Source organism: Barbus barbus (genome assembly GCF_936440315.1).
Source record: "Barbus barbus genome assembly, chromosome: 31".
Classification (NCBI taxonomy): domain Eukaryota; kingdom Metazoa; phylum Chordata; class Actinopteri; order Cypriniformes; family Cyprinidae; genus Barbus; species Barbus barbus.
This window is the reverse complement of record NC_136759.1, coordinates 16,663,349-16,679,098: the sequence shown is the minus strand read 5'-3', so window position 1 is coordinate 16,679,098 and position 15,750 is coordinate 16,663,349. Positions and strand designations below refer to the sequence as shown.

Genomic DNA, 15,750 nt, shown 5'->3' with positions numbered 1-15,750 from the left:
AAAGTACAGCAAAAACAGGATTATTGCGAGTTTCTGAGCAATCGTTTCTGAATGAATCAATGGTTTTGAGCAAATTGCTTGAGTGAATCATTCAGTGACTCACTCATAACGACAGCCAGTTATTGTGAACTACCAGCGTAATGATATAGTGCAAGAATTTGAAATATTGGGGGGGCAATTTGGCCATTTCTAATTATTTTTTTGGGCTGTCCCCCTCACTATCTATGTTGGTTACGGCCCTGTTTTGTCTTTTTTGTAGCATCTTAAAACACAGTGTTTTAAAAATGTGAGAAATCTAATTTTGAAACCTTTACTTGTTTAACTGCCCATATCTAGGGGGCCATTTAAACAAAATGTGATTTTGTAGTTTCATTTCTGAACAAATCAATGCTTTTGAACAAATTGGTTGAGCAAATGATCCATTGACACACTCATAAAGACAGTCGACGATTACTTTATGATAACTTTATCAGGCCAAATACTGCCATAATGACATAACCTGCACAAGCGATCACTGAAGAATCTCTGCTTCTAATACACCGCTGATTATTATTACTCTGAAACATGCAAACCCAAACAAAAAGATCGATGCAAACAGCGAAAAGTGCCAGTGCTCTTAGACTGTATCAGAGCTCTGTATGGAACACCGTTCAGCCAATCAAATTCCTGGATCAGAACTAACCGTTTGTTAGAAGGCTAAAATAAATAACCCAGAGTTTGTTTAATGTCCAGAAAAGGGGGCCTAGAACTAGAAAAGTCATGTAAAAAAAATAATGATAATAAAAAAGTGAAGAACATTCAGTGATTGTATGGAATTTATATAATTTAATATATAGTTTCTGTAAATAAAAGTTTAAAAATGTGCAGCTTTGTCATTTTTGCAGAAATATCTTTGGGTTCCTTTAGTCTAAGCCCTTGAAGTCCAAAAGAGAACCACTATCACAGAGAGAACAGGTTTCAAACAGTTCCAAAGTGTGGTACAGTATATTACTTTCTTTTCATTTTTTTATTTAAGAGTGTTAGCACTACCAGTCTTCCAGCAAATTTCCTCTTTTTTATCTCAAAACTGATAGACATCTTTAAAAATCCCTCACACAATGGCTACTGTTGAGCATGTTGGGAATCCAAACGTACCACCTGCCTCCTCTCAGAGTCCCAACCCTGTAATTGTACATAGATTTGACAGACAGCTACATTATGATCATATGAAACAGAGCTAATCATGCTTTCCTGTCTCTTTCATCTGCACCAATGAGATCTTTCCATTCGGAATTCAATGACTTTTCGCTTCTGCGCCACAGATGAGGAAAGGTCTTCTGTGACCCTCGTTTTTCAGGCCTGCTGAAAGCAGGTTATACAAGAGTTTTAAAAGAGCATTCAGGAGGCGACTGCAGTCACAGGCCCTCAGAAATAAAAGCGATTATAAACGTCAGCGTGTTCATTATATTAAGCCCGTCTGCCTTTCTATCTATTCTGCCCAGAAATTTGTAGGCAATTAATTAAATTCCCATGTCCGTGCCTGGCAGTCATTAGTCTAATATCAGCTTTCAAGGGAGCACAGAGGCGGCGGTCGCAGTGCCAGGTCACATCACATCACGAGAGAGGGCGAACCTCTGCTTCCCGTTTGCCCTCTCCTCTTTTTATTGCCATTCATTTTCCATCAGTAATACGATGCCAGCATTATGCTTGACTGATGTGGGGAGACAGAGCAATTTCCTGAGACACTTAACACCAGGTCACATGGGGTTGAAATACGATAGACAGATACAGCCATTCAGAGGCTGCTACTCGAGATGATGCCAACCCAGATGTTATGTGAATGGCTCAGGGTGAGGAAAACACTTTCTCAGTGCTTCGATTTTCAAGGACGGCAAAATTGCGCCTCGAGTGCGCTTTCAATTTGCCCAAAGGAACGAGGTGAAAGCGAGACCTCGTTCGAGTAGATATTCAAACGCATTCATTCAACTGCCTCATGCAGGAGACTAAATATGGAAATTAACTTTGACTGCCAGATGTTTCCTCTGTGTAATAGAAGTCATTACCATCACATTTAGCACTTCGTTTCCAAAGCACCTCGTGTTACGCGGTGAAACATATTCCTCCGCGAGCTCGGTAACAGTGCATTAGGTGCAGATAATGATGACTTTGTTATCCTGTGGTCTGTGAGGTCCATTTCTCAGCTCCCCTAACTACAAATGTCAGCCCCGACAGGCAATTACAGGAGTCAGATTACTCCCTTCTCTGCTATCACGCTCCAATCTCAGAGACCCCTGGCGTGGTGAAGAGCTAAAGGTAATTTTCCCCCAGGCTTCAAACAAGGCCATGAACTTGGCTATTAAAGGCCTAACAGGTTTTGTCCGAGCAGTCTGCTGGATGCCTGAGTGACACCCAGTCGATATCCTCCATCCTCCTGGGTCATCTCAACTGTCAGCAGTCTGAGGGTAGAAAATGCTGCACTCAACCGCTGGCTTCATGTGAAAATCAGCCATAAAAAATGTTGAAAGACATTTTTCATAAGTTTCATTATAGGTTTACAGAGGTTAAAGGTTTGATGCATTAGCTGAAGCACTCAAAATAATGTAAAGAAATGTATTTTTGTAGAATGTACTTGAATTGCTCAGATAGTCGATATGATAGCAAGCATCATGTGTGGACATGTTTTCGTCCACCTGAGAGGAGGAAGTTCTTCAGAGGCTTCAGGATGTAATGAAAGCGCGAGAGCGCCACCTGCTGCACATGTAACCATATTTTCAACAGAATATATAAAATTGTTACTAATTTACAATTATTTTTTACTACTGTTAAACATTTTGATAGCAAAATAAAAATACTGTAATAATCTCTCACACATTTCGGTTCAATTCGTTTTTGTTCCGGTTGTAGGCCTACTACATACTACAGTATATTATTTTTTCACACGTTTTGAATAACTGTCCAAATTTGACTGGAAATGACGGACAAGAAAAAACTGTTCCGTTAACAGGGATATTTACCTCGTTTTTTCTTTTTTTGTTTGTTAATACAACACGTCCCATAACTCATCTCAAGCTCTTCACGATGAAAACTAACTTTTGAAAAGGCTTGATTGGGGCAGAATCTTAGGTTGTGGTGAAAATGACACCAGCTCCGAGGGACAGTCAAAACATTCATTTTTTATTGAAACAATATATTTCCATGTTTTAAGACATACAACTTAAATTTAAAGTAGTAAAACCTGTACACATTAAATAGCAAAAATAAATTATGAGTTTAAAAAATCTAATTTTAATGCAACCTTAATGCATTAAAAAAAAAAAACTGTTGAAATCTCTTTTAATAAAAATCAAGCCCTGGGACATATAAATGTCTTAAGTAAAAAAAACAATTCATATAATACTTATAATTTTATGCACTTTTCCATGCCTGCAGGAATTTCACATCTTTCAAATGAGCAATTTCCAAGACAGACTGCAGAACAAAATGAAAATATTTTGACACTACAGATGAAGGTACTTTTATCAGCAGTAGCACATGCAGCTGGGTACATGACTCCTTAACCATACCATCATGCCAAAAGTATGACGACAATATAGAGAGTAATGCAGTGCCCAGGATCTCAATGAAGTTTCAATACTATTAACAGCACACATTCATAGCTCAGCCTCTGGTGCAGCTCCATCAGGAAACGAGCGCATATGCCAGTCGCCAGGACGCGCCAACAGGCCTGATGAGAATAGCACCATGTCATTTCACAGGGATTTGAGCAGAATAAATGCACAGCAATTTCTCCCTCGAGGGCTTATCATACCTGGAGAGTATGATGAAACCTCCTGCAATACGGTGTCTCATTTTTTCCCTAGAAACCCAAGATATTTGTTCAAAATCAAGCAGAATGTGCAATGACGACCACGGGTTTCAGGTTTTACACACTTTATTCCTAAAACATTGGCTGCACCATCCATAGCGGCACACAATTGTATGTACACATTTATATACACACAATTCTCTAAATCTGTGATATAAAATATATAATCCGACAATGTACCTCTTGTCCTCTTATTTGAACACATTAAATTGCTGTACAGGAATTCTGTAGCTACAGCCTATCTTAAAGTCCCCACCACACAAAGGTAAGAACGTGAGCTCCTGTATACTTCATCTGTACACTGTGACAGTAAAAATTGTGGAGAAAATATTTCTCTAAATATTCCTCTAAAAGCAACCTACAGCAAATTCACTTGTCGGTTCTGTAATTAAGACAATTACATACATGACAAACCATTTTCAATTCATTTAGGAAGGCAATATGCAGCTTCCTGTCTTTATATAATATAAAAGATTAAGAAATTACACATTTAAAAACGTACAATAAATAAGATATATGCAGGCATTTCAAACTGGATAAAACTTGACCCAAACTGCACTTTTAGGCCTTTGAGTTCATTGAGATGAACTAGTTCTTTTGCCTCCAGTTCCTGTGAGATGGACACTTGGCATGAACTGGGCAGCCTGGCTTTGCCGTAAGTGCGCTGTCTGATTGAAGTGGCTTTGCCCAGCCTGCGGCGGCAGTGCAGTGATGCTTTATCTCTGCGGGGTCTGTTGTGAGAAATCATGGCAACACTTGTGCAGAACCCCTCGTTTGTTAGAGCATGTTCATTATGAAGTTGTACATTTGGTTGAGCACAACAAAGTGCACGGGCAGACAAGAGCGCCGGTCCTGAGTCGCCGGGTCACAGGTCAGCCATGACAGGGCGTTGTACTGTTCCAGCACAAATCTGTGAAAACAACAAACGTGTAAGAAATCCTTTAAAATGTGGATAGTTCATCTAAAAATGACAATTATTTCATTAAATACACATCCTCATGTCATTCCAAACACATAAGACTTGCATTTATTTTCAAAATGCACTCAAAATATATTTAGGCCTAAATTTAAGATTTATGTATTTGAATTGCAAATCAAATTTCCATCCATTTGGATTCCACAATTTTCCCATAAACTAATAAACTTACTATGATGTATATTTGTCACGCACACATAAATAAATGAAACGGGTAAGATTTCTGTACACAAAAATAAGAAAAACATAGCATAATGACATTATTAAATATTCACATTATTTAATTGTGCTGATTCTAAGAAATTTGAATAAATCCGTTTTGAAAATGTAATTGCTTGGAATCAGCATAAATCTGTTCATTGTGAAAAATTCTGTTAAAAAGTATGCATTTCGAATTCAATCAATCTTAAATTTAAACCTACATTATTTTTTTTAAATGTCACCTCCATTGGAACTCCATTTCATTAAAACTGACATTTCAAAAAGTTAATAAAATTCGTTGTAAAATTACACCATGTGAATCAAGTGGTTTAAGTCTTCTGAAGAGACACAATCTCTTTCTAAACAGATTTAATTTAGACTTTCGCTCATATTAACATTGATCAATGTACATATTTTGAGCTTCTACTGAGCATATTTGATGAGATTTGTGATTAGAGGCCTACACTATATCGGTTCATCATTTGAAGCAGTGGTTCTCAACAAAGGGCCTCTGCAAATGTCCAGAGGGGCCCCAATAAGTCAACTATATAAATGCAGTTGTATTAACAAATCTTAGTTAAAATGCTAAAAATCATGTCTCCTCAGAAGACTGAGATTAACTGCTTAATTCATATGGATTTCTTTAACAATGTCTTAATGAACATTTTTGAAGCGTCAATGTTTCGGTGGAATGAACTTCTAATGGTGGGAATGAAATTCCCATTGATTTGAAACATGATTGCGAGAATATGATGACTGTGGGGTGAATTATTCCTTTAAATAAACTGTGTTTAATGGCTTTAAAAGAAATACTTTCTGGAAAGCAATTTATTTATAAATCAAATCCAGTCTGGAATGTAGCATAGATCAGTTGCTGTCCTTGTAAAGTGGATTTATGGAAGCTCCAACAACTATGAAAAAGCATCAATGAGGATTACACCATGTGGAATAATTTGATAAATGTACAAAAATATATTAGAGACAAGGGAGATAGGGAAGGGTGTCTGTAAGGGGTCCAGCTGATACCTGAGCACATCTGAGGTATGGCTGGAGTCCAGAGGGTGAGAGTGTTTACTGTGCAGCAACTCATCTGACTGCACTGACGAAACATTAAGGTGCAGAGAAGCCTGACAGGAAGATAAAAACATTAATTATATGACACCACTGCAGCTCTGTTAAACAGATTAGATTGTGAAGCATGATTTGGACAATAAAGCTGTAATGTATCTCTTGAGTGAAATGATTATTACATTAACTGAACAGCTTACCTTCAGGAAGAGAGGACATTGGTTCTTTGCCTGTGGGCAGGAAGACCAGAACCAGTCAGGCAGTGGGCCGGCTTTAGCCGTTGACACAAAGTAGCCCAGAGCCATGGGCTGCTGGAGGATGTTGGGAGACTCGTCGTGAGACTCCATCCTGTCTGTGCTCTGGCCCTGAGGACGGGAGAGAAAGACAGCGAGAGGGTGAATTCAGAGCTATGAGAAATGACTACAGCTGCTTAAAATAGTTATGTAATAGCATGGATAAAATTCTAAATAATTTCTCATTACATGTAAATTTAGTTCATGATACTTTTTGGGAAGAAAACAACAACTTTTAATTAGCAAAAATGAAATAAATTTAACAGTTTATTTGAAACTAATTTTGAATTTTGAAACAAAAAATTTAAACCATTTCAAACAAATACTGTTCTTTTAAACTTTCTATTCATCATATAATAAACAAAAAATTGTTTCCACAAAAATATTAAGCAGCAAAACTGTTGTCAATACTGGTAATAAGAAGAAATGTTTTTTTGATCACCAAATTATCATATTAGAATTAAATGACATTTTAAAATATTCAAATAAATCGTTGTAATAAAAAAAAACATTGTAATAATATTTCACTATATTACTTTTACTGTATTTTTAACAAATAAATGCAGCCTTAGTAAGCATAAGAGACTTCTTTAAAAAATATTGACTGGCATTATATGCAGAAATTCTTCAAAAAGCAAATCGGTTTACCTTGCTGCCGTCTCCTCCGTGATGGTAATGTGAACCTGGCGACTGTACTGGGGAGGTGGTGGGGGAGTTGGGTAAGATGTTAATGAGATCAGGATCAACCAGGTCATTCTCTGCCAGCAGGTCTAAGATTCCATCCATGCCGCCCATGCCATCCGTGACATCTGCAAACACAATGAGAAAGTATATTAACCTGCTTAACAATTAAAAGAACAATTAAAGGCTTAGTTCACCCCAAAATGAAAATTCTGTCATTAAAGACCCTCATGTCGTTCCAAACCTGTAAGACCTTTGTTCATCTTCTAAACACAAATGAAGATATTTTTATATACCAAGAAAGGTACAAAAAATATTCTTGTATCTTCATAAAGTTACGGTTCAACCACTGATGTCACATGGACTATTATGTCAATGTCCTGGGCACCTTAATGGACCTTGAACGTGGTAGAAGTCTTGCTATCTATGGAGGATCAGAAAGCTCTCGGATTTCATCAAAAATATCTTCATTTGTGTTCTGAAGATGAACAAAGGCCTTATGGTTTGGAAAGACATGAGGGTGAGTAATTAATGACAATTTTCATTTTTGGGTGAACTATCCCTTTAATAAGTGCTTGGTGAGGTGGATGTGAAAGTGTCTGACCGTTGTTGGGATTGAAGGCCTGGAGGCCGGCAGAAGTGGGGAACACGAGGATGTGAGTGCAGGAGGTATCCTGAGGAGTGTTTAACTGCGACTGCATGTTCAGGGTCGTGCTGCGGCCAAACACAGAGCCCGTGGACACTGAGTCTATGGAGAGACAGAAAAGGGAGGGAAAATTATGAACTTTCATCAAATATTCAAAAGATTCTAAAGGTCTGAAAGGATACAATGAACAAAGACAAAGTACAGAACAAGCGCTCTGTGTGAAAGCACCACATTAATTACCTGGCATGATGACAAAGGAAGCCTGCGGTTCCATGGCAACTAGACAGGTACTGAGGATGCTGGGACTGTCCGCGGCAGAGATGCCGCACATCCTGCACATTTCCTTCAGACGTCTGCTGAGAGACTGCAAGTTTCGCCTACTCAACATAATACTCCAATCTGATTGGAGCAAAAACAGCTGTTAGATCAATAGCAAAGGGCACATGATGCCAAACACGTATAATAATTGCAAGACCTACCACGTAACTCCCCGTGACCTATCCTTCCAAGCCGGCCAATCACAATGCGCCAAGGAAGTGAGGTCATCTGTACGAGGCCCAGGCACCATTCCCAAAGCTTCTGAAGGCCCTGTCGTCGTGCAGAGCCCTTTTTCCTCCGAGCTCTGTATGAAAACGCACAAATGCCCTAGTCACAAACAGAGGCCTGGGCTTGAGCAAACAAAGTCAATCAAACACCAACTCTTGAGTGCTCACCGGTTGGGTACGTCGATGCTGATGACACAGGTTTCCAGCAGCTCTCCGTACTGGTCTGTGCATGAAGCCAGGAGCCACCTCTGGTCATGTGACAGGCAGTAGGCCACAAACAACACGTTGTATTTCTGGGCAGCCTCTCCAAAAGTCTCACCCAACTCTGTCTGCTTGTCCTTCACTGGTGCCAGGACGAACGGCGGTGCGTAGAGATGTAAACAATCTGGTCTCTGAGGAGGGCAAGGACCAAGAAGTCAATACTATGATTTATTACATAGCCCTTTTTCTCAATATTTTTTTTTATGTATGAAAACTGCACAACTGATCATTGTTCCTGGAAAATTGTGTGTGTGTAATCTCAGGTTCAAGCCTTCATTTATTTTTCATGCCACAGACCCCAAAATGGGATGATCCTTTTGAAAGACCTCATTTTAAAATAAGGCAGCTATACACTACTGGTCAAAAAGCTCAAGAAACATCTCTTATCATCAATGCTGAAAAGAGCTTTTGCTGAAACGTTTAGGGTAAGAAAAATGTAAATAAAGAAAGGTAAAGAAAGATAAAAAAAAATAATTTATATATTTTAATTCAGCACGGAGTCATTAAAATGAATTGAAAATGACAGTAAAGACATTAATAATGTTAGAAAAAAAATTATATTTCAAATTTATGATGTGAATTGAACTTTCTATTCATCAGAGAATCAGTATCAGTACCATGATTAATAATTGAGCACCAGTAATAATTGATAATAACTGAACACCAAGTTAGCAATTTAAAATTATATTTTAAATATTAAAATTAAAAATATTTAATTACAATTAAATATATAAATATTAAAAATAGAAAAACCATTGTAAATAGTAAAAAAAATATCTTATTTTTAATACTTTATTTAAGATCAAATAAAGGGCCTTGATGAGAATTCAGACATTCAAAAATTTTATTTTTGCAAACTTTAGACCGATAGTGTATATTTTCATGTATAAATATGCTTTTATACTGTGACCAATAAAATTACTAACTTTTTTTTTTTTAACAGAAAAAAACATGTAAAATATCAACAAAGTGATGAATAAAATGAATCAATTCATTATTAATTATTCATTATTAATTATTCATAACAATCATTATTACCAATTCATAATTTTTTCCCCCTCTGAACTTTACCACAGACCTTCTAGGACTCCCTTTGAGCCCCAATTACACTTTTAAAAAGAATGAAAGAAGCAGATATATAACATTTGACTAGTCTGTATTGAAATCTATTTAATTTGAAAACCCTTTGTCTAATATATTGGCAATTATTAGGAGTACCTCTTTGCTCTGTAGTGCAGTGTCAATGGCCAGGCCGGGGCCGAAGCCTGTTAGAGTTTTGACGTTAGTGGAGGTTGGCAGATGCCGTCTGCACTGAGTGTAAACTGAGAAAGCCAGAGACTTCAGGTGCTGTGCATATATATGGCGCTCCTCACTCCAGACCGGCTGCAGTAAGTACTGGCTAGGTATAATCTGGTAAAAGAAAACAGGATGTTTAGATCCAAGCAACGTGAGGTTAAGGGTGCTTTCACACCTGCCTCATTTAGTTCGGTTGAATCGCACTAGAGTTCGTTTTCCCTCTTTGTGCGGTTCGTTTGGGCAGGTGAGAAAGCAGCAAATCGCACTCGGGTGCGCACCAAAAGCGGACCAAACAAGCGTACCGAGACCTCCTTGAAGATATATAAATGTAACAAATTATATTGTGAATGCAAGTGAGATAGATATATTAGAGAGCAATGACAGCTACATTCGTTTTGCGTTTGCCAGAACAGCTATAAAGCCGCAATAAGCCCGCGGAGCAAACTTGTCAATCCATCTTGATGAATGACGCAGAGGAACGTAAACAAGTGAACTCTGACCAATAAGAGGACAGCTTTACTCACATGTGACTTGCATAAACACATTTTGGTACGCTTTGCAATGTTGCCGTGTGAAAGCGAACCGAACCAAGAAGAAAATTCAACAATGTAACAAATGAATCCCTGTTTCGGAGCAAAGCAAACGATCTACAGGTCTGAAAGCACCCTAAGAGTCAGAAAACACAGATCAGATGGATTCTTACTTGGACATATACGGCATTCCTGATGTGAGGAGGAAGAGACTGAAGCATCTCTAGATAACATCGAAGAAGACTCATCGTCCACATGCTAGAATTGCCGCCTTGGCCCATCTCCTCATAGCTGAACGGGTTTACGATGTAGATCACTATAGCAGGAGGATAGGTGACAGCATGGGAGTCTCCGTCAGTCGGCACCCCCACCTTCTCTCTCTCCATTGTGCTGTTACACAGATAAAACACAGATCAGAGATCACATCTGAGAGAATTAGTAACAAGATTGTTTGGATATGAAAGGTGGTACCTCTCTGCAGGCTCATACTGGACCTGAGGTTGGCTGGTGGCCGATGTGCCATCCCCCAGAGTCCCTGCACTCTGACCACCACTCGGCTGGCTGGACTGCAAGCCCCCGAAAGGAGGCAGTGAATTGGGCTTGGAAGACGGCATGGTGCCTGTGCCTATGCCTTGAGAGCAGGAGGAAGAGGAAGAAGTGGTGGATGTGGTGGTGGTAGTGTTGGAGGTGCTGTTGGTGGATGGGGTGGTGTTCTGTGTGGCTGTAACAGGGCTGCCAGTGCTGGAAGTTTGTGTAGAGCTGGTTGGGTTTCGCTGGGAAAGCAGCGAGCTGTCCAAAGACTGGGATGCCAGAATGGACGCTGAAGAGATAAGAAATAATACAAGACTGTTGCATTTACCTTGTCCGCACAACATCATAATTTGTTTGTGCACATACCCAAGTCATGACAGCACACTTGTGCGTAGAGTTTGAGCTTGTTAAATGCCTCGCTGCTGCTGTTGATGGTTTTTGGGAGCCAGTCAGTGGCAGTCTGATCCGTGAGAGCTTTGGATCCAGTATCGCTCACCGTCACAATGCCATCAGTGTGAGTCTTGGCGATCGGCCTGTGCTGACCGAGCCGACATGACTGTCAAACAATAATAAATCATGTCAAGTGAATTTAATTTGTATAGTGCTTTTCACAATACACATTGTTTCCAAGCAGCTTTACAGAAAACCATGAAATTCCTGTTCATGACATCATAATATATCATCTTTATGCCTTATAGTCACACTTAGTGTATGTATGTAGACAGTGTTGGAAATATAAAAAACTTAAAGAGCTGGGCGATAATAATAATAATAGTTTTGTAATTTTACAAGAAATAATCAGGTGGTTGAGGCTTGCAATATACCATATAATTGCTTTACATGAGTGTGCTGTACAAATGTGGAAAAAGATAGACTTCACATACATTTTTTTCATTTTGCAATGAAATAAAGCAGGCAGTTGAGATTTGCTATATATTATATAATAGTTTTACACAAGTTTACTGTACAAATGTGGATAAAGTTGAACATAGTATACATTATTATAAATAAATGCGCAAATCACGTTGTGAGTTCATAATTTAGCATGTTCTAACCTCATATACAGCTGTCAAGTCTCTGAAGAAAGTTCTGGCTCCATTAAGCAGGGCTTCATTGTCAGGACACACCACCATGTATCCAATGTCCCGCTGAGAGCTGTAGGGGTCCAGCAGAAGCTTCTCCCAGTATGGCAGAGCAAAAGGAGACAGCACCACGAAGTCATACTCATTACCCACCAGTAAGGTGGGGATAGGGAGGGGCTCTGGAGATTCATCAGTGCCTGAGAGAAAGGAGTTGTGTAAATATGCCTGTATCATATATAAATGATGCAGAGGATGTGTATGTTGAGTTATGCCTACCGTACGATCCCCTGCCAGCCATCTTGTGGAACTGCTGCCAGGTGAGGGGGCCCTGGACTCCCCAAGAACGCACAGACCTCTTCTTCTGAATGGTGTCCTGCAGGACAGGCTGCAGCGACAGCAGCATCCTCAGCACGTCTTGGGAGAACAGCATGTTCATATCGAAAGCTGCAAGAACACAGAAAGTGGAGTGTTTTACAAACACCGGCTTTGACTTCAAATAGATTTACTCATAAACCCATTTAGTCTGAGAAAGCTGTTTTGTTGGTTACTAGCAGAATTTGCTACAGGTCTGCATGAAATGAAAGTTCACAATATCTGTTTAGAGTATCTACATATCTATAACTGGACTGTTCTGGTGACACATGCTGGACCTCTCCAATATTTCACCCTTTTCTTACAATCGACAAGCTCACATTCTGTTCTGCCTTCATCCAATCAAGAACCCATGGACTGAACTAGGGATGTGCAATTAATTGAATTCGATTATCATGCGCATCTCATCAGTAAAGCCGGTTTCGTGATTAGTAGTAAATCACCATCACCTGCTTTCAGATGGAGTGGCATTTACTACACAGTCGTAGTTCACTGACAAGCTAGGCAATCTCACGTTCAAATTAATCGCAGACAAACCGGCTTTATTGATGAGATACGCATGATAATCGAATTCGATTAATTGCACAGCCCTAGACTGAACCAAATCCTGCTTGGTTTGGTCGGTTTCATTCTGATGTACGCCACAAAATCTGTGACATGTCCACATAATCTTTCATATTTGGCAATTCTTTATGATAGAAATGCATAAACAATGCAGTCATTTCTTGAACAAGAATATGAGGATATCAAAACATGCAAAATCAAAGTGAGGGTTTAAACTTTTATTTTAAAGTCACAATTAACAGTTAGCATATTTAGAAGGATAATGATGTATTCTTCGGTGTTGGCATAGGTTTATAAATGATTTACCTTATAAATCTGATAGAATGGTGCACATTGTTCCCAGAAGAATGTTATAAGCAACTCAGACTCACAGCTAGGGCTAATATAACTTTCCTCGATAAAACAATATCAAGTGCTTGATAAATGTTCGATATAATGTTTATATGCCAGAAGCAGAACGAAACGGCGCTACTTGGACCATTTATCCGCTCAACTCATAGTTCAAACGGCAGCACAGCACGAGCTCACTAGAGCAGATGCCTTTGCTTGTTCATCAAGACTCGGTCACACAAGCACTAAACTGCGCTGTGAGATCCAGTGTGAAGTGCTTAAAACAGTGAAGAACACAAATTACTCACTGATTTTACTAGTTTACAGCCAGATGAAACAGCGCTGACAAACAGCATAAACACTGTGTGCAACGATACAGTCAAAAAGCCTTCAATCTACAAATCACCATCATTTACCATAGACTCACTGTAGTAACAAGTACACCATGGTATTGTGGTAGAAATGTGGAATAGTCATATCAAATATTATTATATTTGTAATGTAGACCTGTATTAAAGGAGTAATAGAATATAATTATTGTATTTTTTGCGATTAAGCTATAGTGTTTGTTCATTTGTACTAAATGTATTTAGACTACGTTTGTTTGTACAAATACCGAGAAAACATATAGATACATTTTTACTAAGGTGTTGAGGTTTTAACTGGATATCATGACCTAAATATTATGCTAAATTCCTATATTATGCATTCCTAAAAATATATTAATTTCACTGCACTACAAAGTGTGCTGAAGGTACGCATCAATGTCAGGCAAACCCGTTTTATGATTTGATATATCACTCATTAGAACATGCAGAAAATAAGAAACTGTTTTTTTTATATTAAGATTATTCTGTTAAGGAAAAATAACTGTAAAAGTGTAAAGAATTCAAAAACGTGAAGTGTTTGTTGTTTTCTGACAATAAAAAGAGTGGTTTAAAACCACAATTAATGGTCTGGTTTCTACAACTTTCACTTAGGAGCAAAAATCTGCCTTTAAACTGGAAAGAAACGTTGATAACGTATTCATTTAAATTACTTTTAGTCATCTTGTGGACCTCTAGTGGGCCCCAGCTCTTTGGGTTTGAACCACTGCTAAAATCCTTGCACTGAACGAGTGTAAAAATAAAACTAAAAGAATAAAAAAAAAAAATCATCAACATCATCACAGAGGAAGTCTCACCGTTGCGTTTGGCCCAGTGGTGTAAAGAGGAGCTCTTGACCAGCGTCTCATCGACTTTTCCTCCAGACATGTTGTCCATGAACTGTCTGCCATGCTCCAGAGCCAAGTAGCAGTCACTGTAATAGTCCCTCTCCTCCAGGCGCATGGGGGGCTTGAGACTGGTGCTGGGATGTTCTGGTCTGATGATTGGGGAGAAGGGGTTAGTGCACAGATCCTGCAGCAGGAGGATAAGATCATCTGGGACCTGCTCTTTAAGGGCCGCCCCTCTCTGAAGGGAGGCTGTGCGTACAGCCTCAAAGTGCTTCTCAGTCTCCCGTCCAGAATCCGAACCCCGTCCCATGATGTCCAGCTCGTCCTCCAGAAAGAGGCCTGCCCCGTTGCCATAGCGACGGTTCATGACCGCGCTAAAACCACAGGAGCAGGGGTCCATACTTGAGTACTGTGAATCCATGTTGGGATCGCTGATGTAGACGCCCACATCCGCCCCTGTAATGTCCATGTTGCAGACGCAGATGCAACAGCTGTCAAAGTTGCAGTCCTTGAAGAGGTTCATGACCGACTCGGAGAGGATGAGGGTCACGTATAAGCTGTGAGCTTCTGGGATGGAGGGCACAGTGGCCGGCTCGACCGAATTTAAAGGCCTGCAGGTGGAGGGCGTAGAGGCGGGAGAGTAGAGGTCGGAGTTCTCGTATTTCAGCGAGCCCTGGACGCTGGCAGGGCCTCTGGGGGTACGTGGGGTCCGAGGTGTCCGTGGCGTTGGAGCGGAGATTCGAGGGGTGGCAGGGGAGGGCAGGATGCCAGCGCCACTGTTGCTGGGCGGGGCGCTGTTAGACATAAAGGTGTTGTGTGTCTGAGGGGTGCAGCTCTGGTCCTGCTCAACTGCACTTCCTACACTAGGGATGTTACTGTTAAAGAAAAGGAGAAAGTGTTTCAAATAGTGGCTAAAATATCAAACCAACTGGCATTTATTCTGAAGATAAATAGAACAAGTGTACATTTCAAGCCAAATGAGTGACAGAAAGAACAGTGTTTAGTTTAAAAGTACAAAACAATAGAAATAATCTAAAACGATTTTAAAAAAAAACAATTTAGTACCATTTTGCTACTTTTTGCTCGTCACACAGTGGAAATCTTTAGTTACCTCCTAAAATACTCCAAGTCAAGTGAATTTAATTCCTGATTCACTGTTTAAAGTTTTTAAAGTGATTCATTGCCAAACTCTGTGTTAAGATTCAGCATAAAAGCTGCAACATATGCCTGCACCGTCTAGCCAATAGAAACAGATTAAGTAGGTGTAGTAAAGGGCTTTGTGGATGTGCTCAAGAAAGATGTGTGTCCCAATATACC

At 39.5% G+C, this 15,750-nt stretch overlaps 1 protein-coding gene across 1 annotated transcript in view; it reads right to left on the bottom strand.

Moving 5' to 3' along the window:
- Positions 1 to 3,132: 3,132 nt before the first annotated feature.
- The window catches only part of LOC306850930 (mediator of RNA polymerase II transcription subunit 13-like), a 36,422-nt gene continuing 23,804 nt past the window's right edge, over positions 3,133 to 15,750 (bottom strand). The window contains exons 16-30 of the mRNA XM_079386902.1: positions 14,404 to 15,308; positions 12,231 to 12,398; positions 11,928 to 12,151; positions 11,239 to 11,428; positions 10,813 to 11,161; positions 10,515 to 10,731; positions 9,734 to 9,925; positions 8,423 to 8,646; positions 8,189 to 8,331; positions 7,950 to 8,108; positions 7,668 to 7,811; positions 7,031 to 7,191; positions 6,290 to 6,454; positions 6,048 to 6,148; positions 3,133 to 4,754 (exon numbers count right to left, since the gene is read on the bottom strand). Of these exons, the coding sequence (XP_079243028.1) occupies positions 4,622 to 4,754; positions 6,048 to 6,148; positions 6,290 to 6,454; positions 7,031 to 7,191; positions 7,668 to 7,811; positions 7,950 to 8,108; positions 8,189 to 8,331; positions 8,423 to 8,646; positions 9,734 to 9,925; positions 10,515 to 10,731; positions 10,813 to 11,161; positions 11,239 to 11,428; positions 11,928 to 12,151; positions 12,231 to 12,398; positions 14,404 to 15,308 (3,475 nt within the window). The 3' untranslated portion in view covers positions 3,133 to 4,621. The remainder of the gene's footprint in view (positions 4,755 to 6,047; positions 6,149 to 6,289; positions 6,455 to 7,030; positions 7,192 to 7,667; positions 7,812 to 7,949; positions 8,109 to 8,188; positions 8,332 to 8,422; positions 8,647 to 9,733; positions 9,926 to 10,514; positions 10,732 to 10,812; positions 11,162 to 11,238; positions 11,429 to 11,927; positions 12,152 to 12,230; positions 12,399 to 14,403; positions 15,309 to 15,750) is intronic.